General features: G+C 38.5%; 1 protein-coding gene across 1 annotated transcript; it reads right to left on the reverse strand.

Annotated features, from left to right (window-relative positions):
- Nucleotides 1-1,294: 1,294 nt before the first annotated feature.
- On the reverse strand, nucleotides 1,295-4,970 carry LOC121987439 (WD-40 repeat-containing protein MSI4-like). The gene is made up of 3 exons (XM_042541228.1): nucleotides 4,712-4,970; nucleotides 4,555-4,627; nucleotides 1,295-1,334 (listed from the first exon to the last, which is right to left on the reverse strand). The coding sequence occupies exons 1-3, from the start codon at nucleotides 4,841-4,843 to the stop codon at nucleotides 1,306-1,308; spliced, it is 234 nt and encodes a 77-aa protein (XP_042397162.1). The 5' UTR covers nucleotides 4,844-4,970; the 3' UTR covers nucleotides 1,295-1,305.
- Nucleotides 4,971-9,778: the final 4,808 nt, after the last annotated feature.

A 9,778-nucleotide genomic window follows, 5' to 3' on the forward strand; every position in this document is an offset into this window, starting at 1 on the left:
ATTGACGAAGGGTGAGATAGACCTACGAGTAGGCAATGGAGCACGGGTTGCTGCTATTGCTGTAGGAACTTACCATCTATCTCTTCCCTCTGGGCTTGTACTAGAATTAGATGATTGTTGTTATGTGCCTACCTTGACTAAGAACATAATTTCAGTTTCTTGTTTGGACAAGAAAGGATTTTCGTTTATAATAAAGAACAAATGTTATTCCGTCTATTTAAACGATATGTTCTATTGTAGTGCACCTCTGATAAACGGACTCTAAATTCTAGATCTTGAGAGCCCTATCTATAACATAAATACCAAGAGGATCAAGTCAAATGACATGAACCAAACCTACCTCTAGCACTGTCGCTTAGGTCATATAAATGACAAGCGCTTATCCTAGCTTCATAAGGATGGTTTGCTGGACTCATTTGATTTAGAATCATATGAGATATGTGAGTCATGCCTACGAGACAAGATGACCAAGACTCCCTTCAGTGGGCACAGCGAAAGAGTGACTGATTTGTTAGGACTCATACATAGTGATGTATGTGGCCCTTTCAATGTCACTGCTAGAGGCGGTTATAGGTACTTCATCACATTTACTGATGATCTCAGTAAATATGGTTATGTGTACTTGATGACACATAAGTCAGAATCCTTTGACAAGTTCAAAGAATTCAAGAATGAAGTACAGAACCAGCTTGGCAAGAGTCACTACAACAAAATCGCTCATAGACATCGGTTTTCCACCGGTGTCTATTTGATTTTTGACCGATGTCTATGAAGCCGATGTTAAAAGTCTGCCATTTTAGACATCGGGTTAAAACCGGTGTAGTATCACTTAACGACACCGGTTTTCGAATCGGTTATTAACCGGTGTAGTATCACTTAACGACACCGTTTCATACACGGTGTAAAACCGATGTAATATTGTATGTTAATAACACCAGTTTTGGCAGCGGTAAATGACCGATGTAATATTACTTTATAACACCGGTTTTACATCGGTGGAAAACCGATGTAATATGTATTTTTTCTAACAGCACAGATTTGATTTTAAAACCGACAATAACAAAAAAAAATACACAAATATTCTTCATTTAATAATATCCATAAAATACACAAATATTCACAAATTATATAAATAATCTTCTTACAACAATATCCATAAAATACCCAAACATTCTTTTTACATCAAAAGCTAGCTAATAAATATCAAAATCAAGGTAGAACATTCTTTTAACACATCAAGGTAGAACCACACTTCAAATGTAATCTAGCATGCATTCAGCCCACTCGAACTGCACTTCATCAATTTCAACTCTGGAGTACTTGAGATTTGTAAACTGTAAAAACACATAAATCCACCATATGTCAAATAACTAAAACAAATGTGTACATGTATCAAATAAAATAGAATACTGAGTTTTTAAAGGCTGTTGTGCAAGATAACGAATATAACATAGAATCTAAAACTTTCATATATGACACTTAGTATATGCTGCTTAGAATATAACATAGATAATTTGCTCCTTCTAATTCAAGTGTACAGATTGATAAGAACCGACAGCATCATACAACAACTTACTAGGCATGATAATGGTTGAACAAAGAAATATGACTACACAACAAATCTAGTGAAGCATAGAAGAACAAAGCTACCTCTGATGAAGAGATATACTATTTATTGTACTACCTCTGATGTCATCTTGGTATCCTGAATATCCTGCACTAAGCCCCCTATTTTCTGTGATTTCTGCTACCAACCACAGCAGCAAGGAATGCGGCAAGAAGGCAGCTGCCTCCTTAGTTCAGCACCCAAAACAGCAAGTTAGAGCTTCCTTTTGGGTCCATTCAATCCTCTAGTAAGTAGAAACTATTTTCCCTTTGGTTTATGATGGATTTGGAGTGTCTTGACCTAAGATATAATCCTCTTATAGCCCTCTATATTAAAGGCCAGCATACATGGAAAATTCAGCATATTCTTCTGAAGTCATAACAGGGTAGGTAAACTTTACTTGTAGTTTTTATTCATTTGCTTCATGTAGGAGTAGATTCTAGTAAATTCCCACACATTTAATGTTTAATGATCGGCTAGGGATAAGATTAGGGATCAACATGATCATTTCCTCCCTATAGCCATGTGGTAGAGGTCGAGCTTGTAGCCTAAATAATGTAGTTAGGGGTCTCTATCTGATTAATGAAAAACATGAATATAGGTAAAAACAAAAGAGGTGAGTAAAATAATGAAGAGGGGTTAAATCATAAAAACAAAGAGTTCCCTATTCTTGAGGTACCCACAGGCATATTGACACTCACTCTTACTTCTAGTTGAACTTGAAATTCATTGGTATAGCTAAATATGGTAATGGGTACCCTTTAAGTTTGATTACCCATTTATCTTAATAGGTTAGGTTAAATTCGAGTATCAATGTGTTAGATATTTAGAGGAAGTTGAGCAGGTTAAAAATGTAATCAATACTTTAATCCTAAGGTTACCATTTAAGATAGCTTATCTAGCCACTCTACTCACTGCAGCTCCTAATCTCTAATTCCTTTCTTCTTAGGCAATCATTTAGTCTCCAACTAGTATCTGGTTTGTAACAAAAGCATAGCATCCGGTTTGTAACTTATTTTAGGCAAATAAAGCAACCATATAAGCTTATGAAATGAGAGAATGCTACACTCATTAATGGTTGCATAAGGATTGCTTAAGTCAACATATAAATTTTCTTTAATGGGATGTAGGTCAATTAATATGGGTTGTTTAATTCATGTGTTTTATGTTGTGTGAATTGCTTAAGGTCATCCCTAAGCTACTGTACATGCTATGTCAGAGCTAAATTCGTCCCAATTTGTGTGGGTTCTTTTCTCCTTTTCACCTAAGCCATATGCATAAACCATGTACATATTAAGTAGAAGCAACTAGTTTTCACTCTTGTGAAACAAAACATCTAATGCTTTTTGTAAACGTTTACATGCTATCAAATTAAGAGTGTCAAGTTTTGATTGGAAGTGTGGATGTTTCCAGCGGTATACAGCTTTCTGAAGAATCAAACATAATCAGATACACCGCTACAATGTGATAGTGTACATAAGCATATCACGCATAACAAGCCACAAGTCCTATCAATCTACCATTAATTATGTACTTACATTCATAGTATTGGTTCAAGTCATATCTAAGTTCATGTCGATCTCTTCACATTTATAAATTTTCAAATAATTAATATTAGCTTCTGCAAATGATGTTGCCCCTACAGATAAAAACATTCATTGGACAATAAAGGTTGAGAAAAATAACCACCTCAAAGTTTCCTTTCAGTTCTGATTCGAGCTTTTTGGTGAGACTCTCGTTGTACAATTCCTCGTAAGCCAACTGAATCTGCTTTCTTTGGGTGGCATTTCTATGCGCTAAAATGTTGATCAGTGTCTTCTCATTAGTTCCCCATCCTGACACATGTAGATGTCGCGGTAAGGCTATTTAGCTTATACAAATTTTGCTTCACTATTTCTTCATAAATTTATATATGCTATTCAAAACTAGTGTATCTGAGCAAGGTATCGAAATACACTGTAGAAGAACTTGCATCTCTCTTATGCACAATGACATTATATGAGGCCTTGATGAACCCATTGCTAGACATTAGGCTTCAAAGGGACAAGGCTTCAGGGATGGACAAACAGAACACTTTTGCAAACTCTTACAAGGAGATTTCCAAAGAACATAACAATACTAGGAAACATAAATAACACATGGAAATGAAGACTATAATCTCTGTGCTCCTCTTTTATGAGTTTCATTATGGAATATCACATTATCAAAGGTTTGAAAAATCAATCTTCTATCAATTATTAAAAGAAGAAAAAATCTATGTAAATCAATTGGACAAGAAGAAAACAATTTCAGATATCAAAACAATTATTTGCCTGATCCATTAAATAAAAAAAAAACTCATTTCTTGAAGATTTCTTCCTTGGTCTATGTTATGATCACAAAAACTATCAGAGATAACAAGTTCATATCACTTAGAAAGATGAAACCTCTCTATTTTCTGGGAAATATGTAGATTTATTTCTGATCGGTGTTAAAAAAAAGTAATCTTGAACTCATAGAGGAATGATCTAAGCATTAGATCTGCATACAACTATGTGCTATTGCTACAGATTGCTGATCGGCATAAAAAAAAAGTCATCTTGAACTCACAGACAAATGATCAAGCATTAGATCTGCAGATACCTCATTAGATCTAATGATCAAGCATTAGATCTACACTCATTAAGATAAAATCCATATAGTTAAGCCCAAATAATTAAGACAAACACATCACGATTAACATGATAAAGGTTAATTATATTAAAATTAACAACCCCGACAATAGAGGCGATGGAAGATTGCAGTGATGCTTATTTCACCAAAAAAAAAATGCCTTTAGTGTTGGGCATGAATGGCATCATCACATGTACAGAAGACGAGTGTGGTCCTCTATTGTCTTTAAAGACTCGCTTCAAAAAAATATATGGGAAAATGACTTTCCATAACCTTCATTATAGATAAACAAATACCTTCATAATCCCATATATTGAGGAAGCCATCCTCAGCAGCTCTTCTAAAAATTGATGCTTTGTCAAGAAACCACTGGAATAAAGTTAAAAGGACAGTAAGTTATAGCAGCAGTTAACAGAAGTATTCCAATGCTAATAATATAGTAATATAGCATGCCTGAACATAGAGAACAGCAACCTTGTGACCATCAAGTTTGTGTACTGGTGCACCAACACCACCAGAAGTTAGGTTACGTTGATCAAACATATGCACAGACTTATCAACAAACCTGAGAAAAAATATGATCATAGATAAAGAAATGCTAAGGCTGCATATAATCACTGACTCACAAACTCAAGACATCATGTTTATAGGAGAAAGTAACAAAATACTGCCTAAGAACCAGCAGAGGTTATAGAATGGGAACAAATAAACATCAAGAATATACGTAGTCACCAGCTCTCCTCATTGCAGCGATAACTCGTTGATAAAGATCAATTTTTAGCACAGAAAGGTCTTCCACCCACCAGTCCTGACAATGCATCATTAATTTTCCTGATCTGCTATCACATTCTAAGTGAGCTAAACCAGAAACCAAATCAAAAGAAATCCGTAAACGATGCTGCAGGGGAAAATTCATTGAGTGGAAATTACCCAAAGATTTCAAATCAACTTCTCACGAAGACACAAATTCGACTCTAAATCATTCCGAAACCCTCCAATTAGGAACCAAAACTTCAAGGAAAGCTCGAATCACTTCTGACCTCTCTGTGACCCATTCTAACAAACAGGTAACGTGCAACTCTCTACAACTTGTTCATCATGGAAAACACAACACAACTCAACCTCAAATCATCGAACACCAGCCAAAATCTCTAGGAAAACCTACTGTGAACACATCAGAAATCACTGTCAAACAATTTTGGGTAACATACGCAAACCAAGCAGTAACCTTCAACCGAAACCTCCAACAAGAACACATCCCACCGAGAAGAATCCAACCCGAATCGTATACAAAGAAAAACCAATCAAACACATCCACAGAAGAGGAAAACATATCGAAAGCGTCTACAAAAGAAGTAAATCAAAACATCTCCAGGAAGAACAATCAAAGCCTTTACCAGAAGAAAACCAGTCGAAATCCATACCAAATCCTCACTTTCTATAGGTTTTCCACCCCACTATACCTCATGGATTTCGAGTTATCACAGGTAGATACACTTGCCTCTTTCTTCTTCGTCTCGCCTCCACTCGTCCTCGCGTTGTGCCCCGTCAGCTGTGGCGCCGCCTGCGAAGCTCAGCTAGGCAGCGAAATGGCGCGACGAGTGGCTCTGTCGACTCGGGAAAAATGGAAAGAAGAGAAGGGTCGGCGGAATCGGGCAGGGAGATGTGACGAGGAAATGAACCCACTGTTCAAAGGGGACGGCGACGGCGAGAAATCGAGGGAGCGGAAGTTGAGGCGGTGCCAGCAGCTAGGGTCGAGGGAGGCGCTGTACCAGGACTTGCAGACGAAGGGGATGGCGACGGCGAGATCTCCGAGGGCGAGACGGCGGAAGGGGAAGAGGGAGATGAGGCTGAGGTTTAGGTTTAGGTTTAGGTTTATGTTGAGAGAAGGGGGATATTGGTTTAGGTTTGGAGGGAATTTTGTAAAGTCTTGTAAATTTTGGCCGGTGAAAAAATTAAATTATTTAAGAAGGGGCTTATTAACATCGGATTTTAAAAACCGATGTTAAAATCGGTGTCTATTAACCAAAAAAAGGGCGCTCATAGACATCGCCTAAAAAACCGATGTCTATGAGCTAAAATCTGCCCTCATAGACACCGATTTTTAGAAAAACCGGTGTAAAATAATCAAAGACTTCGGTTTTAGCCTAAAATCGATGTTGTTCCACTGATGTCTATGAGCGATTTTGTTGTAGTGAGTATTAAGATACTTCGATCCGATCGAGGTGGAGAATACCTTAGCCATGAGTTCCGTGACTATCTAGCTGAGTATGGGATTCTATCCCAACTCACTCCTCCTGGAACACCACAGTGGAATGGTGTATCCGAAAGGAGGAATCGTACCCTATTAGATATGGTACGATCTATGATGAGCCACACAGATCTTCCGACATACCTTTGGGGCTATGCTCTAGACACGGCAGCTTTTATACTCAATCGAGTTCCATCCAAGGCCGTGATAAAGACACCATATAGGATATGGACTGGGAGAGATGCCCAGGTGTCTTTCATGAGAATTTGGGGTTGTGAGGTTTACGTTCGAAGTCAAGTCTCAGACAAGTTAGGACCCAAATCCGACAAGTGCTACTTTATTGGATATCCTAAGGAAACTATGGGATATTACTTTTACATTCCCAGTTAGCACAAGGTAGTTGTGGCAAAGACTGGGGTCTTTCTAGAAAGGGACTTTGTTTCTAGAAAGACTAGTGAGATCACGTTCGATCTTGAAGAAGTTCAAGTTGCGAACAATAGCACTGATGGCTCGATGGAAGTTGAACTAGAACCATAAAGTGTTGTGCATGATGTTGTTCCATAAGGAGTTGATGAACAACAACAAGTTCAAGTAGACATACCTCTTCGCAGGTCTGATAGGGTACGTCGTCAGCCTGAGAGATACTCATTTCTCTTGTCTGACCATGATGACATTGTGCTCATAGAGGATGAGCCTACCACTTATCAGGAAGCTGTGATGAGACCAGATTCTGAGAAATGGCTAGAGGCCATGAGGTCCGAGATGGAATCCATGTACACCAACCAAGTATGGACTTTGGTTGATCCACCTGAAGGGGTAAAACCCATTGGGTGTAAGTGGGTCTTTAAGAGAAAGACTGACATGGATGGACTTATCTATAAGGGTTTCTTGGTAGCTAAAGGTTTCAAGCAGATTCATGGTATTAACTATGATGAAACCTTTTCTCCAGTAGCGATGTTTAAGTTGATTCGGATCATGCTTGCTATTGCAGCTTACCACGATTATGAGATCTGGCAGATGGACGTCAAAATCACATTTCTGAATGGAAACCTACTCGAGGATGTGTACATGACACAACCTGAGGGTTTTGTAGATCCAAAGTATACTAGCAGAGTATGCAAGCTGCATAGGTCCATTTATGGACTAAAGCAAGCTTCTTGGAGCTGGAATCTTCGATTCGATGATGCAATCAAACAGTTTGGTTTCATCAAGAACGAAGATGAACCTTGTGTCTACAAGAAGGTTGTAGGGGATATAGTTGTCTTCCTCATATTGTATGTGGATGACATACTACTCATTGGGAAGGACATCCCTATGCTTTAGTCTGTCAAGACCTGGCTAGGAAGTTGCTTCTCAATGAAGGACTTAGGTGAGGCATCCCGCATTCTAGGGATACAGATCTATAGAGATAGATCTAAGAGATTGCTTGGCCTAAGTCAGAGTACATACATTGACAAGGTACTCCTACGGTTTGCCATGCAGAACTCCAAGAAGGGATTTCTGCCGATGTCACATGGTGTGAGTCTTTCGAAGACTCAAGGTCCCTCTTCTAGAGAGGAGAGAGACCGCATGGATCAGATCCCTTATGCCTCAGCCATAGGATCGATCATGTATGCCATGCTATGTACTCGACCTGATGTCTCGTATGCTTTGAGCATGACGAGCAGATACCAGTCAGATCTAGGTGAAAGTCACTGGATAGTGGTCAAGAATATTCTTAAGTACTTAAGAAGGACTAAAGAATATTTCTTGATATATGAAGGCAATGATGAGCTAGCTGTAAAGGGTTACAGTGATGCTAGCTTCCAGACCGACTAGGATGACTATAGATCGCAGTCGTGGTTCGTGTTTTGTATTAATGGTGGTGCTGTGAGCTGGAAGAGTTCGAAGCAGGACACAGTAGCTGATTCTACGACAGAGGCCGAGTATATTGCTGCATCAGAGGCACCAAAAGAGGCAGTTTGGATTCGCAAGTTCATTACTGAACTTGGGGTGGTTCCTAGCATTGCTGACCCTATTGAGCTCTATTGTGACAACAATGGAGCTATAGCACAGGCGAAGGAACCTCGCTCACACCAGCGGACCAAACACATACTACGGCGCTTCCATCTCATTCAAGAGATCATCGAGAGAGGAGATGTGAAGATTTGCAGAGTACCTACAGAGGCTAACATCGCAGATCCCTTGACCAAGGCTTTGGCACAGAGGAAGCATGATGGTCACACTAGGTCATTTGGGCTTAGAGCCTACACTGATTGACACTAGTGCTAGTGGGAGATTGTTAGCTAGAGCCCTAGAGCCAATCATTTGATGATTGTATTTTGGACTTGTTGTATCATATTCTATATAAATAAAGGCATTTGGTTTTTGGTTATTATACTTACTTGTATTGGTGCCAAATAAACTAAGTATAATAACGTCCTTGAGTAGACGGTTCTCACCTATATCAATCGGTTAGTTGAACCGATAGTGAGATGATATAGGTAACACTACTCTTAATCATTCTTAGTCGAGTATTAACATTCAGGGACAATGTTAATGCAATAAGACTAGCATGTAGGTCAACTCGATGACTTGATCTCAAAAGTCATGGATATAGAGATATCAAGTTGACACATGGGTATGCATTGGAGAATGTATACTAAATGACCCGCCATGAGAAAGTATCATGGATCATTATATGAGTGTCATATACTTTCTCATGTGGCTATTAGTATTTGTAACACCCATGGAGTACTTAGAAAAAAATTTAGATTTTTTTATCATGAATAAAAATAGGCCTTATGTGGAATTTGCAAAAATAATAAAAAATAAAAATAGAACCAAAAAGAGAGATGACCAAGGCTTGAACCTTGGATCTCCTACTAGATATATACATGTGTTAACCAATAGACCAAGAGAAATTATTGTTAAAGAAAGAAGTGACAATATAGTTAAGGGTAAGAAAAGATATTTTTGTTTCATTGAGAAGGAGAAGTTAGAGTTGCCCTCTCCCTCTCAAAAGAAAAGAGGATTTTTACTTCCTCTTTTCATTAAGGAAAAGTAAAAGAAAGGAGAAGGAAAAATACATTTTCCCTTCCTCCTCTCATGATGAATAAAAGGGGAAATTAAGAAGAAACTTCATTTTTCTCTTCCTCCTCCCTCCTCTTCCTCACCGTGACCAAGGAGCCTCCCCTACCTCTCCTTGCCGAAACCCAAAAACAAGGAAGACCCCTCTCTAGGAAGGCTCCACAAGCAAGATCCCTCTTTCCTTAAGCGAATAAGGATGT

Source organism: Zingiber officinale, chromosome 5B (assembly GCF_018446385.1).
Source record: "Zingiber officinale cultivar Zhangliang chromosome 5B, Zo_v1.1, whole genome shotgun sequence".
Classification (NCBI taxonomy): Eukaryota; Viridiplantae; Streptophyta; class Magnoliopsida; order Zingiberales; family Zingiberaceae; genus Zingiber; species Zingiber officinale.

Bases quoted from the DNA above. Each gene is read 5' to 3' on its own strand.
- LOC121987439 (XM_042541228.1), bottom strand. From the start codon at position 4,843: ATGATCATATTTTTTCTCAGGTTTGTTGATAAGTCTGTGCATATGTTT. The intron at 4,628-4,711 runs GCATGCTATATT...ACTTTATTCCAG, and splicing joins TTGCTGTTCTCTATGTTCAG to TGGTTTCTTGACAAAGCATC. The intron at 1,335-4,554 runs GTATTTGTTTAT...GTGTTTTTACAG, and splicing joins CAATATATGGGATTATGAAG to TTTACAAATCTCAAGTACTC.